Raw genomic sequence first — 16,390 nt, forward strand, 5'->3', positions numbered from 1 at the left:
CTTAGGGCAATGTATTCAATTCAAATTCAATTTTAAAAATATTTTTGTTGGGGCAGCTAGGTGGTGCAGTAGATAAGCTCAGGCCTTGGAGTCAGAAGGATCTGAGTTCAAATCCAGCCTCAGACACATGACACTTACTAACTGTATGACCCTGGGCAAGTCACTTAACCCCGACTGCCTCACCAAAAAGGTAAAAAAAAAAAATGTTTAGGAGGTGCAGCTAGGTGGTGCAGCAGATAGAGCACTGGCCTTGGAGTCAGGAGGACCTGAGTTCAAATCCAGCCTCAAATACATAACACTTACTAGCTGTGTGACCCTGGGCAAGTCACTTGACCCCAGTTGCCTTACCAAAAAAAAATGTTATTCTAGAATAAATTGACAGTAAAAGATAATAATATTTCCAAAACCAATAAATTAGAGTATTTCTGAACTTCTGCCCTGGTGCAAAACAATTGGTTTTTATTAATTTCTAAACAAGCACAAAAATACAAGATTATGGATAAATTTGGGTTGTTCTCTATTGTAGCCATTATTACAAGTCCATATATGAATCCAAAGTCAAATGTTTCAGTATCTAGTGGATCTGTGATTTCATTAATGCAGTTTCTAAAGCAAGGTAGATTACAACCTACACATGCCTATCCATTCATCCTCTACAACTCTTGTCCTCTTATAAGATTGCCAAAGGTGGTGCATTCAATGTCCTAGGGCCCTTTCTTATGTTCTCTTGACAGTCCAAGGATCAGCAGAGCATGCAAGCCGCCCTTGGTTATCCACTGCTCTTCTGTAACTAGTCCATCTTTTTTCTATCATATCCTGATAACTTTGATGACTTGATTTCCACCCACAGAGCAGGCAAGTCACCCTAGAAGAAGCAACAAAATATACTGGGGAAAATAAGAGAGGAGTGTCAAGAGCCAGGTGAGTCATACCATCTTGATCCCCACCTCCCTAAGACTCCAGTAGCTAGAGAAAGCCAAGGATCTTAGCAACCAAGAGCCTGAGAATGGCAATGCTACCTGCTCCCCTCCCCCCCATACTGCCAGCCCTGCTTCTAGACTGGCCTCTAGACTAGGCATAATTGAGGGTAGCAAACTCTGTGGCGAATGGATTCACAGTCTTTCCCAGCAAGACCCAAAAGCTGACCAGCTACTATTAATGAGCAAATAAGCCTGAGAACCTCTGTAATGGTAGTATGGCTCCCTATCCCCACTGATCATACTTCTCAAACAATGCCTGAAGGTACTATCCAGGGAATAAACCCTTACAGAAATGTGACCAGGCAACTGCCTCTTTAGCAGCCACAGCTACTGAAGACCCAGAAAAGAAAGTTCTTGCCATCAAAGTCCTTGGCACTGTCGAACGAACATCAGAAACAGATACTGTTTATATCAGTAGAAATAACATTAAAGAAGATTCATTACCATTGGCTTTGCTGTTGCAAAAACAGCAAAGTACCATGGGGCTTCAACAGAATGTATGCAGGGATTATCTTGTTTTAATATTTGAATCACTAGTGCTCAGCACAGTATTTTGTACATAGCAATCACATAGTAAATGTTTTTCATTCATTCCTTTGTTCCAACACTTATCTCATGTAAGTGTTTGTAATGGGTTATAGTATTTTCACATCCAACATGTGGCTCTCCAGTGCTATTTGGGTGATCAACTTCAATTTTTCAGTGATTGTAATGTTCCTTAATTCATAATAAATATAAAATATAAAATTAAATTAAATATTGGAAAAACATTAGCATTAAATAAAAAGTCAGACATATTTTAAAGAAAAATGTATATTTTCCTTTTTTTTTTTGGCTACGCAATGGGGTTAAGTGACTTGCCCAGGGTCACACAGCTAGTAAGTGTTATGTGCCTGAGGCCGGATTTGAACACAGGTCCTCCTGAATCCAGGGTTGGTGCTCTATCCACTGCGCCACCTAGCTGCCCCTATTTTCCTTTTAAAATATACTTTCATTTTTTTTTTGTTTTTTTTGTTTTTTTGGTAAGGCAATTGGGGTTAAGTGACTTGCCCAAGGTCACACAGCTAGTACATGTCAGGTGTTTGGTCTGAGGCCGCATTTGAACTCAGGTCCTCCTGACTTCAGGGCCGGTGCTCTATCCACTGGGCCACCTAGCTGCCCCCCCTTAAAATATACTTTCAAATAAAAAAAGTTAACAAAATTATAATGTAAAGAGAAAAGTGAATTTATTTCATTTAAAATAAGTTTTAGTGCTAACTTTTGTGTTTCTACCACAGTCATTTCTGGACACTTGCCTATCCCTTCCTTTGTAATGTGGCTAGAAATCACATAGCTCGAAAAAAAGACCTGTGGGTTTTAGTATACTGCAAATTCAGTATAAGTCAACAGTATGATATGACAATCAAAAAAGGTCATACGATTACAGACTGCAGCAAGACAGGCAAAGTACTCGCATTAGGGAGGTGACAGTCCCACTGTACTCTATTCTGGTTGCACTGAATATTGTATTCAGTTCTATGTGCCACATTTTAGGAAGAGCATTGACAAATTAGAGAGCATCTACAGAGGGCAACCAGGACGTTGAAGGGTCTTAGGTTCATGACACATGATCAATTATCAGACTTGGTTATGTTTAACCTGGAGAAGAAATGCCTTAGGTTCAGGACTGTGTTGCAGCTAGCTTGTGGAAGAGATGACTGTTAAGTTTTCAATGTGAGTATTTACAGCATTTGCTACAAATCAGGGCTTGATTTATTATTTTGTTGATTGTCTAGGCTTAAGAAAATGATGGAGAAAATGTTAATAATGTAGATTATTTAATATTTATTGTAATTCAATAATTATTATATCAACATTATATCAATAATGTTATTATAAATCATAATTATTAACATAATTATTATACAATAATTATGTTAATAATTATTTAAAATGTTGATAATGCAGATGTATTTTCCCCCAAAAGCTGGTTATTTAACATTTACCAGCACATACCTAGACATAAGAATCTGTCTTAAAATATCTGAAGGGCTGTCAGGTAAAAAAAGGAATAGATTTGTTCAGTTTTGCCCTAGGAGGCAGAAGCAGGAACAATGGATGATATAACAGTTGGGACTTGTATTGTGCTTTAAAGTTTACAAGACAGTTTACACTTGAAGTAGGTATTATTATCCTCATTCTACAGAAAATGAAACTGTGTCTCAGAGAAGTTAAATGATTTGTCTGTGATTGCATAGATATTAAGCGTCCGGTCTAAGACCTAAATGCAGGTCTTCTCTATTCTGAATCTACTACTTTATCTACTATGGAATTGAAAACTGGCAAATTTAGGCTTGAGATGAAATAAAACTTCCTAATCATTAGTTATTAAAAAGAGAAATGGGCTACTTTAAGAGGTCTCCCCACAATGGGAGTTCTTCAAATAAAAGTTGAATGGTCACCACTTATAGATATATTGGGGAGAGGATATTATTTAGGTACAAAATGGACTAGATGACATTAAAACTTTGAGATTCTGTGATTCTGGCTGAAGAAGGGTAAAAAAAAATTGTACTTTTTTTCCAAAAAAAGGAAAAGTGGAATCTATAAACTATAGGTCAATGTTTTACTATTCCTAGTAAAATTCTTGAATATATTATTAGAAGGGACAATTAATGAAAATTTAGAAAAGGAAGCAATGACTAAAAAAAAAACATGGCTTCATCAAAAACAGGATATCAATCAATCATTTATTAAACATTTACTATTATGGAAGGTTCTGGAGATACAAGTGTAACCTGTAGCTCAAAGCCCATTTGCATGGGACTGCCCTCATTGGTTATTGATAACTCAATGTTCCACACCTGTATGAAAAGTGGAGCTGGTGAGAGTTTTGGAAAAGAGACATCTAGCTCTTCAGGCTTCCAACTCCGAGACAGAAGAAGAAATACAGTTTAAGATTCTACTCAGGGACAGATCCCTGACAGGGGAAAAAGACTCTGGGAAGATGATATGTGGAAGAGCCAGAATCTTGAACACATCCCTATCCCCAACTTACTTCACTATCAGACACTCTTGCCCTTGGGTGAGATCTAGGATTTTCTGTCTCCCTCTGTCTTTCTCTGAGATCTCTCTTTGTTTATTTCTCTATTTCAATTCCTACTCTCATTGAGCTTACATTCTAACAGAGTGGCACAAGTACATGTACAAATATATATATAGCATAAATATAAAATTAATAAATACAAATACATACAAAGTAGTTAAATATGAGGTAGTTTGGGAGGGAGGGCATTAGCAGTTAGATGGATCAGGATGGCTCATGCAGAAGATTGCGCTTAAGCTGCATCTTAAAGGAAGTGAGATAGAAGCATGGACAGATTACATAACAAAAATTAGGGACAACTAATAAGTCTTGGAGATGGGACATGGGGCGTTGTATGTAAGGAACAGAGAGAATGTCTGTCTGGCTGCATCACAAGGTATAGGAAAGGCAGTAATACACAATGAAGCTGGAAAGTGACTGGGACCAGACTGCATAGGGCTTTAAAAGTTAAACAGAAAAGTTTCTATTTTATCCTAGAGGCAACAGGAAGCCACTGGAGTTGGATGAGTAGGTGATACTACTCTTGTGGTCAGATCTGTGTTTAAAGAAAATTACTCTGGCAGCAGTTCATAGGACTGACTGGAGTGGGGAGAGACTTGAGGCAGGGCCTGCTGAAGAAGGCTATTGCAATAACCTAAGTGAGGGGTGATAAGGGCCTTAATTAAGTGGGTAGTTGCGTAATTGTAGAGAAGGGGTTGGATATAAGAGACACTGTGAAGGTAAAAATGGCAAGTTTTGGTAACTTATTGGATATGTGGGGTAGAGGAGAGTGAGGAGTTGAAGATAATGCTAACCTTATGAACTTGGGAGACTGGAGGGATGGTGGTCCTAATATAGAAATAGGGAAGTTTGGAAGAAGGCAAGGATTAGGGAGAAAGATATTGAGTTTAGTTTTAGACATGATGAGTTAAAGATGTTGCTTACCCCATGTTCCTCAACATGCCCCACACCCACATCTCCCCCTCCCCAGCCAGGTTCTTGCATCAGTCTGTAGGTATGTGTACCAATCAAATTTCTCAGCTAATACCCTCCCCTAATTATCCATTTACTCTTTCCCTTCATAGCTGACAATCAAATACAAATACTCCTTCATCATATTAGTGTCATTATCTTAATCTTCAGCTAAGTGGATTAGATGTTGGTTCAGACTTTTAATTTTATCAGTTTAGGGAGATCTCTAGGGAGGAACCTCTCTCTAACAATGTAATCAGTAACTTCTGCAAATTATAGTTTTTCCTGGAGGGTCTGAGAAGTTAAGTGACTTGTTCATAGTTATAAGTATGTGTCAGAGGTGGGACTTGAATCCAGATCTTCCTGAGGCCAAGGCTGGTTCTCTATTTATTATGTCATGTTGGCTCTCTTGTATTAGAAAAAAAAACAAACAATGAAAAAATACTCCCTTGATTCTGAAGAAGTGGCATGGTGCAGTGGAAGAAGTAATGCACTAGGAATCAAAAAGTCTTATTTCAATTTTTTGTTCTGACACCAATAAGGCAACTTAATTAACCTCAGTGAGTCTCAATTTCCACATTTGCAAATGAAGATTATGAATGATGAAGGTTATAGATGATAACTAAGGGCCCCTCTAGCTCCAACATTCTGATTTTACCCCACTGTATTAGACTGACTTTAGGATTCTGCCCCAGTTCTGTCCTCCCCATCATTATCAAATTTCTTTTAAAAGTAGTCTACACTGATGCCTTCACTTCTTTAAACCTATTCACACTCTCCATTCCCTTATAGTATTCTCAACACTGCAGAAATTGTTCTCTCAAAAGTTACTCAATGACGACCTGTGATATACCGAGTTCAATGAAATTTTTTTAGTCATCATGCTCCTCAACCTTTGAGCAGCATCAGTACTATTAACTATATCCTCCTACTATTCCCGTTTGTCATACTTTCACAGCCTACTCTATGATAATTATTTCAGTACATATCTTATCATCTCTGTTAGAATGTAAGTTCCATGAGGGCAGTGACTGTGACATTTGTTTTTTAAAAAAATTGTCCCATAACACCTCATACAATAGATTGCAAATAAGTGCATAGTTGCACTCTCAAAAAATATTTATTGAATGAACAAATGAATAGTGACTAGTTTGGTATGAAAAGAAATAATTTTACTAAGCAATTAATTATTTGTTAATAACAATACTGTCACTGAAGCTGGAAAGAGTTAGGAACTAAAGAAATCTCTATAAATGAGACAGAGAAGTGGGTCCTTTCCAAATTTAGGCAAAAATCTAGGAGTTGGGGAAAGATATTAAAAACCACCTTTTAGGTTCAACTGAAAATATTAAGATTTCCTTTTGGAAAGCTGTAGAATAAAAGCTAAGAACTTTTTTTTAGGGAAATGAATTAAGAGTGATAACCAAATTTAACTCTAGCCTAGATAAGACCATTGCTTCTCACCCACTTGAAATCATGATCCACCTAAGGTAGTGTTCTTTTTTTAATTTAAAGTTAAAATATTGATCATAGGGAGAAAACCCTTTTCAATTCATGAAGAGAATGGTCCAGGAAGGAACTGAATAGATACTATTCTGGCTTGTTAATCCCAAACTATATATTAATACACTATCATCTTTTCTTAGTTCAAAAATCCTATAAATGTTACCTTAAACTGTCTTGAAGTAGAGACATGTCAGAGAGTATGGTGGAAATATGCCAGTTTAGGTATCTTTCTAAGCTACAAATGACTTGGACATTACATTAATGCTAAATAAAACTGTTTCTGGCAAAAATTGTTCCTAAAATGTAGAGTACAGTATTAATACATATTTTTTCAACACAGTGTATATTTGCTTTGGGGCAGGTAAGTGGCACAGTGGGTAGAGCACTGGGCTTTTAAGTCAGGAAGACCTAAGTTCAAATCTGACCTCAGATGTTTACTTGATGTGTGACCCTAGGCAAGTCACTTAACCCTGTTTGCCTCAGTTTCCTCATCTGTAAAATAAGCTGAAGGAAATGGCAAACCATTCCAGTATCTTTGCCTTGAAAACCCCAAATGGGGTCATGAAGAGTAGGACATTACTGAAAAACAAATATAAATTGTAATTGTAAATGTTTGCTTTAGTCAGTTACCAGTTTTGACCTGGCAACTATAAATTTCTAACCCTCTAAGAAATAGTTTTAAGATTGGTTACTTACACTCCAACTGAAGTGGTTTTACAGGCAATATCTCCATTTGAGTTGTAATATCTCCATTTTGGTTGTGATAACACAGATCTGGAGTCAGATATTCCAAGGTATCTGTCATTATCATATTCAGTCCTTCTTGTTTCCACCATTCTTCTTTTAATGAATCAAGTGTAATGATTTCTACCTCGACAGAAAATATTCTTTTCAAAGCTGTAATTGAATAGTGAATTACAGGCTCTTTGGTTTGTGGCACTGAAAAACAAATAGGCAGAAATAATTCAAAACAGTTGCAAAGAGAAGTTTAGGAAAACATCTTGGAAATATAGCTATATTGTCATGAAACATTTTACACTTTAAAATTATTATGAAAATTTAAGTCATCTTTAACAATTGTTCCTAGAATAAACAAACATTTGGAAATAGCTACATCTGCACTTTTAAAATGTTTGATTTAACTTATATAGAGAAAATAAAAATTAAAAAAATAGAAAATATTTTTAAGTACAAAACTTTCCAACTTATTAAGGAGTAAAATCATAAAACAGGTTGGATATCCAAAATGAACATAAATGATGTGGGGGTATGGTGCTCAAGTCACAAATAAATATTTCCCATCTTTTGGGAAGACTGGCACACTGCTCTTTTCTTTTAACAAAGACCAAACTACCCTAATGTTAGCAGGAGAAGAAACTAAAATTTATTTTGCTTATGTATTCTGACACTGAATTACAATTTGGAAAAATTTGGAAAAATTGTACTTAAACCATAAAATATAATTCTTTGTATGACAAAGGAAGGTATCTCATAATGAATTTTATCTTGCATAGGCTATCTCAAAAAAGAGTTATTTGGCCCAAACGATTATAGTTTTTAAAATATACTTATTTTAAAAATTAATACTAAAGTTTTAACTTCTGTTGAGAAGAATAAATATAAAACAAGCAGCTAAGAAAATAAATACTAAAAAGGACTGCAAATGACTTCGTATGCATTTGTAAACTTTTATTATCAGTTATTAGTTCAATTCAACAAACTCTTATTAGGTGCCTACTATGAATATTCAAAGACATAAATGAAAGTGCTACTGCCCTGAAGAACCTAACCTTCTATTGGGGTGATACAACATGTACATGATTAAGTAATATAAAGTATACATTAAGTAGCTTCAAGAGAAACAGTGTTAACGATGGCTAAAAGAAAGGTCCTGGGGAGGGAGGTGAAAAGAAGGGAAGGAAGACCAAGACTGTATCAGGCAGAAGTGAGGGCAAAGTACATTCCAGATATGGGAGACCATTTTGTCAGTCAGTCAATAGTCATTTATTAAGCATCTACTGTATGCCGGGCAGTGTGTCAAGTGCTGAGGATACAAAAAGAAAAACCAAAACAAAACAGTCCCCATATTTGAGGAGCTCACAATCAAATGGAGTGGGGGTGGGGGAAAGAAGACAACAAGCAAATAAATATGTACAAACAAGTTATATGCAGCATAAATAAGACAAAATCAACAGAAGGGAAAAGCACCAAAATTAAGAGGGGCTGGGGATGACTTCCTGTAAAAGATGGAACCTAAGCTGGGACTTGAATGAAGCCAGGAGGCAGAGATAAGGAGGGAGAGTATTCCAGGAACAGGAGAGTGCCAGAGAGAATATCCAGAACTGAGAGATGGAGTGCTCGTGACACTGGATCAAAGAATGTATGGTGGGGAATAAGAAGACTATAAAGGTAAGTTAGGTTTGGGTTATAAAGAACCTGGAGGTGATAAGGAGCCAATGGAGTTTATTGTAGGAGGGTGGGGTGATATGGTTAGACAGGAATGTAGGAATATCACTCTGGCAGCTGACAGGAGGATAGACTGCAGTGGGGAGAGACTCGTGGCAGGCAGACCCACCAGCAGGTTTGTTTGGGAAGTCATGGAGGCAAGGACATGAATTGTGAACGGTGAACCTCCAGCAGGCAAGTCTGCCTGTAACAAGGTATATGTGAAGGGGAATAATATAAGAGTTTAGTATAGTGGAAATCAAAATGGTTCTCTGTTAGGCACTAGAGACACATATATTTAAAAAGTAAGACAGTCCCTCCCCTCAATGAATCAGAATTTGAGATTTGGAAGAGCCCTATCCTACCCATTGCTTCTGGTTTTTCCCTCTGGGAACAAAAGGAAAAAGGTCTAGTCTCTCAAAAAATATCCCTTCAAATACTTAAAGAGAGCTATCTATCACATTTTCCCTCATCCCCATCCCCACCCCCTGAATCTTGACATGGGATTAAGGTTCTCCACCATCCTGGTTTCCCCTCTTCTGGACATTCTTCAACTTATTAATGTCCTTACCATGGCTCTCAAAATTGAACACACTATTACACATGAGGTCTGACAAGGGCAGAGTACAGTGGGATATCACCTACCATTCCTGGAAACTATTCCTTTTTTAAATGCAGCCCAAGATTGCATCAGCTTTCTTAGCTGCCACATCACACTACTAATATATGGAGCTTGCTAAGCACTCAAATTCCCAGATCTTTTTCAGAACAACTGTTGTCTATCCATAACTCTCCTTATGAAGTCGTTTCTGTTGTTTTGGTACCCAAGTGCACTTTACATTTATCTCTACTGAATTTCATCTTCTTAGTTTCAACCCAACTCTCTAGCTGACATGTCTCTAGTGCTCTATCCTGTCAAGATTGTTTTGTTTGCTGACCCCATCATCTAGCATGTTAACAAAACTTCCTGCCTTGGTGCCCTTTGTACAAAGGAGCATGCATTCTACTAGGTGGTTACATCATGCACACAGATGAGTACATATACGGTAAACACAAAATAAATATGCATTGGTTGGGTAGGAATTCAGAAAAGCCTTTGGAAAGATGAATAACACTGAAAGGATTTAGGGCCTCCAAGAGGAGATGGTGGAAAAGAAGGAGCATTCTAGGTAGGAGGGACAGCTTTTCAAAGGCAAAAAAGTGGGAGATGGAATGTTGCATGCATGGAACAGCAAGAAGGCCAGTTTGGCTGTTACATAGAGTACAAGAGGGGAAACAATGTACTATCAGCCTGGAAAGACAGGCTGAAGTGAAGGCTTTAAAATGCCAAACAGAGGAGTTTGTATTTTGTATTAAGGGCAATGGGGAGCCACCAAAGCCTCCTGAGCAGAGGACTGACATTGTCATACCTATACTTTGGAAATATTAATGTGGTAGCTGTGTGGATGATGGATTGGAGGCAGGGAGATCTATTAGAAAGCTATTGATGTTATTTGGGCAGTAGGTGATAGAGGGTTTGACCTAGACTGGTTGTAGTATTAACAGAGAGAAGGGGATAAATGGGAAAAATAATGAGGAAGACTAGAGAGGGGAATCATAGAATCAAGGACTTAGAGCTAGAAGGGACCTTAGAAATCAAGTCTAATACCCTTATTTTATAGGAAACTGAGGCTGAAAGGGGTTAAGTAACTGACCCAGGGTCACATAGCTATACACGGCAGGATTTGAACTTAGGTCTTTCTGATTCCAAGCCCAGTCCTCTATACACTATGCAATCTAACAGTTGACTCTTACATTGTGAACCTGGGTGCCTAGAAGAATGTTTTTACTCTGGACAGAAATAGGAAAGTTAGTGATGAAGGGGGTTTGGTTTGTAATTCCTTAAATAATGCCACTCCTTAGCTTCAAGGAAACCAAGCTCAAGGCTCATTTTCTGCAGGAAGCCTTTTCTGGTATCCCAGCTGGTACCTTCCCCTCTCAGATTGTTTCTATCTGTTTTGAACATCTGGAATGTATCTAGTCATATAATAATAATAATAATAATAATAATAATAACATTTATATATCACTTGCTATGTGCTAAGGCACTGTGCTAAGCGCTTTACACTTATTATCTCATTTGATCTTCACAACAACCCTGGGAGGTAGGGGATATGATTATCCTCATTTTACAAGATCCAAAGAGGTTAATAACTTGGTAAGGATCATAGAGCAGTAAATGGCAGAGTGAGTATTCAAACACAAGCTCTACCCTAGACCCAGGACTTTTCCCACTATACTGAGCTGATAAAAATACTATGATGGTAGAATTTTCTCACTTTAACAAAAAGCCCTATTATATAATAAGAGTGTCATTTCCATTATTGCAAAAATTTCCTTCTTTTTCCTTCATGACTGTGAAAGTATGATACTTTTCATTAACACAGGTTATGTGCTTTTAAATATTTTTAAGCATAGTATACAAGTCTCTGAAGAACTAATATAAGATGCCCTATCTAACTAAAATCAGTTTTTTTATCAGTTATATTATTAATACTTTCTGAAGAAAAAAACTTCTTAGGAAGGAACTCAGCAGATTAACAAAAATTTATCACAAAAATAGATTTTTCTTATAATAATGACCTTAATTCTCAATTTTTGTTGTGTTTCCAAAATTTGCATGGCAGGTAAATTTTTTTAAAAAATTGGATGTTTTCAAATATGCAGATTATTTGACTTGTCATAAATACATGGATATTGAACAGAAATTTCACTTTTCTGCTGAATTTTTTGCTTATAGTATATTTGGCAGACTTGTATTCTCTATGAGGCTCTAAGTTCCATGGAGGCAGCACCTGGGAAAGTAGACAATCTCTGATTTACCAATCTGTGACCCCCAAATGATCTGTGCATATGAAGTTCTTCTTCCACACACATTCTACTGCTTGATCCCACTGGTCCCTCTTCCCTAGTATGTACACCCTCATCCTCATTCACTAAAGCTACTGAGTCCAAGAGAAGTAAAATGATTTGCGTAAGGGCAGCAAAGCTTGTCTCTTCGTCTTGTGTTTTTCTTATATTATGGCTTAAATAGGCTTGCATGGGCTACCTAAGTTATTTATTTACAACATTTCTATGGGAAAAAATATGTGCTAAGTTCTAAACAACTGACTTCTAAATGAACTTTTGGAACATAACTCATTAGTGTGTTTGTTTGTATAGGCTGTTTGTATGTATAGCCTTGCCAACAAAGCCTTTTTGTACATTATAAAGTATTTAGATGTATATCCTAGACCTAGATTAACACTATCTAGCATTTCTTGTGCTTGTACTTTTTCATATCTAGATACACTTCTCCTACAGCAACTGAGCACATGCAAACAGGCATTTCTTACCTGCAAGTAAAAGAGAGTCCAGGGAACTTCGATAGTTTTCTGAACACAGCTCCACCCTGCATTCCTTAGTGTAATTTTCAGCCGGAGGAAAATTACTGAAAAATATTTATATTAAGAAATTTAATTTAATATCTTTAGAATATTTAGAATTTTCTTATTTTTTGTATTACAATATCATAGCTGAGAAAAAGTAAATTTTCTGAGCCCTTTTTTAACTTTGGAAAATGAGAATACTAATCCCATTTTATAAATGTAAAGACTGAGCTAGAAAGGACATTTTCTAATTCAGGTAGCCGATATACTGACAAGAAGTCTTTACCCCTCAGTCATCTTCATGAATGATGGTGTCAAGAGAGGAGACACTTTTCTCCACTGGTATTTTTGGCATACTCTACTGTCATTTTTAGCATGTCAATTTAGCTTAACTTTAGGCATTGCTAGTTGAACTAAAAGTTCAGAGACTGGGTCAGATACGATTCTAGTCAATCTCATTGATGCTAGTATAGTTTAACTTTAATCATCACATAGTAGAAATGAAAGCTCAAGGCCAGGGCCAGATTTGGAAGATGTTAGAATATTTAATTATCCCATGTAATACAGAAAATTTGGACATTTTGTGGCAAAAGGAGGCAACCAAGTTTCTGAATATCCAGGTATTTTGATGCTGAATACCTGGAGATTCTGGACTGTGGAAGCAAATATATAAATGATAGGAAGGAATAACAAAAAAGGAGGTGAACTTCTGCATGACATTTTGTGAAGGCAAATCTAAAATGGATGTGCAATTGAGTCATGGGCCAAAATATCTTCATGGTTTAAGAATCCATTGGAAGGAGAAGAAAAGTTTTCATATTCCATAAGGTAGGGATCATGTCTTTGTATCTCTCACTGTGATTGTCCTGGTGCTTTGCACATAGTAAATAATAAATACTTGATTTTTTGAGGTATAGGGTATTTCATAAAAGAAGAAAGTAGCCTCAGTAATGGGTAACATAGTAAATAAAATGCATCATACAATTAACCAATCAACAAGTATTTGTTAAGAGTCAGTTACTGTTTTAGGAACTAAGGATATAAAGACAAAAACGAAAGGTTGCTGTTCAACATGTACACATAAGTATATAGGAAATAGAAAATAAATACATGGCAATTTTGGAGAAGAGGAACTAAAAGCTGAGATTGGGGATCAGGAAAATTTCATGTAGGAGCTCATGTACTGAGCTTTGAAGGAAACTAGACATTCCAACATGTAGGTGAAAAGAAAAGGCCTGGGCAAAGGCACAGAGATGAGAGATGGATTATCCTGTATGAGGAACCATAAAGTAGCCAGTTTGACTGGACCAAAGAGGATGTGAAGGAGAACAATGTGTATAAGGCTGAAAAAACAGGTTAGAACCAAACTGTTAAAGGATTTCAATGTCAAGCAGAAGAATTTGTGATCTTAAAAGCAACAAGAAGCAACTGGAGATTATTGAGCAGGGAAGTGAGACATGGTCAGATTTGTGCTTTAGAAATGTAACTTTGGTGGTTGTGTGGATTGGAGAGGGGGAAGAGTCTTAACAAAAGAGAGACCAATTAGGAGGCTATTATAATAGACAGGAGGGGATGAGGGCCTGACAGGGTGATAGTTGTTCATATGAAAAAATGGGATGGATGTGAAGGATATTATAGAGATAAAATTTGAGGGCACAGAGAAGAAAGGGTGGAGACAGGAATTATTACCCTATGCAAATCTTCAGAGCTCCTTCTCAGGGCATTTATATAGGTCTATTCTCTGTTAGGTCAAAGAATTGAGTTTATGTCCCTTAAGGCAAATCAAATCAGCATTATCAAATTGATGGTCCCAGTGTAGAATTAGAGAAACTGGGACTCTAGAAGGTTAAATGAGTTGTCCAGAGTCATAGATCAGTAGCCTACCCATAACTGTTCTTATGTTCATTTTTGTTATTGGTTATTTCTATCTATTTGTGCAAACAAATGGAGCTATCAATTTCAAAAAGAAAGTACATTTAGAACATTTTCTTGGAGAATACTATTCTATTTACAGGAGAATGGGGAAAATCATATTTTTTATTCCACATAGGCTAAAAGAACCAGGCAGCTTTCTCTAGAACATGGGAAAATTTGACCCCACAAAATATATTTAATTAAAAAACAGCATTTTTGGAATAGCATTTTATCTCGTTTTTACTTACATATTATAAACAGGAGAAAGTTGATATGTTCGAAGTCCAGCATGTATCGGATTTACCAGGGAATGTTGGGTTATTAGACATGGAAGAGTAAAAGGCATTTCTAACTCCCCTGAAAGACACAGGCTGTGAAAAACTAAAACCAAGGGGGAAAAGTCACAATGTGAATGTAAAAATGAATGGGTTTAATTATTATTATGAATTTTCCCCAGTTATTTTTGTTCATATTATATTAGACAAAGGTAGTTTTAGAAGCACCAATTGATAACTTGACCTAAAAATTAGCATGAATTAAACAAAAATGAAACTGATAAAATATATAAAAAAGAAGCTCATGCTGGAGCTAAAACAATTTTGAAGAATCTTTGGGGTTGAATTTCAGTGTGGTATAGGGGAAAGAGGGCTGGACTTGGAGTCAGGAAAGACAGAGTTTGAATTTCACCATTACTTACTAAGTGACATAGGCAAATCATTTAACCTCTGTGAGCCTTAGGTTTCTTTATTCCTAAAATGGATACCTCTACTTATATCTACCTTGCATCATAAATCAAATGAAATGATGGGTACATAATCCCCTGTAAACCTTAAAGTACTATATAAATGTTAGCTATCACCACCATTATCATTGTCATATCTCAAAGGTTTCAAAACAATGGAAAAGATTATGGATGGTAGGGATGGCAAAAAGATAATTGAGAAGATATTAGCAACTACCTACCCATAGAACTATATCATATCTATACATGTTTTAAAGAGCAGATTAAAGTAATCACCAATAACAGACTTTTCCTCCTAAGAATTTGGCTATGAAAGGGAGGAAAAACACAGGGAAATAATTAAAGGGGATAGTAGGTTAAGTGAGTTTTTTTTTAAGGACGGAGGAGACTTGGGAGCACTTATAAGCATTACGGACTTAACCTGTAAATAAATTTATGGAAAGATATAGACTAGGATTGCAAAGGATGAGATGACATGAATGGATTTGTGTTGATAGAAGGGCTCACATGTATGAGACTATATATACACATAAATATCTTTATTAAATGTTCATCATTTATCAAGAAAATATCATTTTGCACGCCAGTGCTTTGTACTGATAAATGTGGACTCTAGCCTACATATTATATGATAAATCGTTAGAACAGGCTATGTGGTCACATAACCTGTGATGCAAGACATCACAGAAAAGTAGCTCTAGATTCAAACTGTTGTTGTTGTTCAGTCATTTTCAGTCATATCTGACTCTTGATGACCCCACGTGGGATTTTCTTGGCAAAGATACTGACATGGTTTGCCATTTCCTTCTCCAGCTCATTTTACAGATGAGGAACTCAGGCAAACAGCCTTAAATGATTTGTCCAGGGTCACACAGCTAGTAAGATGAGTCTTCCTGACTCAAGGCCCAGAACTTTATCTACTGTGCCACCTAACTGCCCCCAATAACAGGCCCATTTTAATGGTATGGAAGCTTTAATCTGCTCTATTTTTTCTGAACAGGACAAAGTTGACCCTCCTGAGGCAGCCTGGTAGCCCCCTTCTCTGGGGGCTCATCTTATTGGTGCCAGACTGAGCATGGACATCTACCTCATTGGCTATTGCCCTATTACAGCTCAGAGTCCTCAAACTCAGGTGATCCACAAACCTTAGCATCCCCCAGTAGCAGTGATTAGAGATGTATACCACACACCCAGTTTATAATTGTTCTTCAATATTTTCACTACAATATTGATCTGTTTTTGGTATTTAGGTGAAATTTTTTTTTGCTGGTTCTCTTACTTTCCCTTATTTTATTTTTTAATCTCTATGACTTTTCTCTCTCGATTCAGTCTGAATTTAGGTTGGTTAGAATGATCTGTA

At 36.6% G+C, this 16,390-nt stretch overlaps 1 protein-coding gene across 1 annotated transcript in view; it reads right to left on the minus strand.

Annotated features, from left to right (window-relative positions):
• SHOC1 (shortage in chiasmata 1) overlaps positions 1–16,390 on the minus strand; it is a 116,671-nt gene that overhangs the window by 79,695 nt on the left and 20,586 nt on the right. The window contains exons 5-7 of the mRNA XM_027839174.1: positions 12,342–12,397; positions 9,038–9,172; positions 7,219–7,461 (exon numbers count right to left, since the gene is read on the minus strand). Coding sequence (XP_027694975.1) covers positions 7,219–7,461; positions 9,038–9,172; positions 12,342–12,397 — 434 coding nt within the window. The remainder of the gene's footprint in view (positions 1–7,218; positions 7,462–9,037; positions 9,173–12,341; positions 12,398–16,390) is intronic.

The sequence above is a fragment of the Vombatus ursinus genome, unplaced genomic scaffold, assembly GCF_900497805.2.
Source record: "Vombatus ursinus unplaced genomic scaffold, bare-nosed wombat genome assembly UNPS02014832.1, whole genome shotgun sequence".
NCBI lineage: Eukaryota > Metazoa > Chordata > Mammalia > Diprotodontia > Vombatidae > Vombatus > Vombatus ursinus.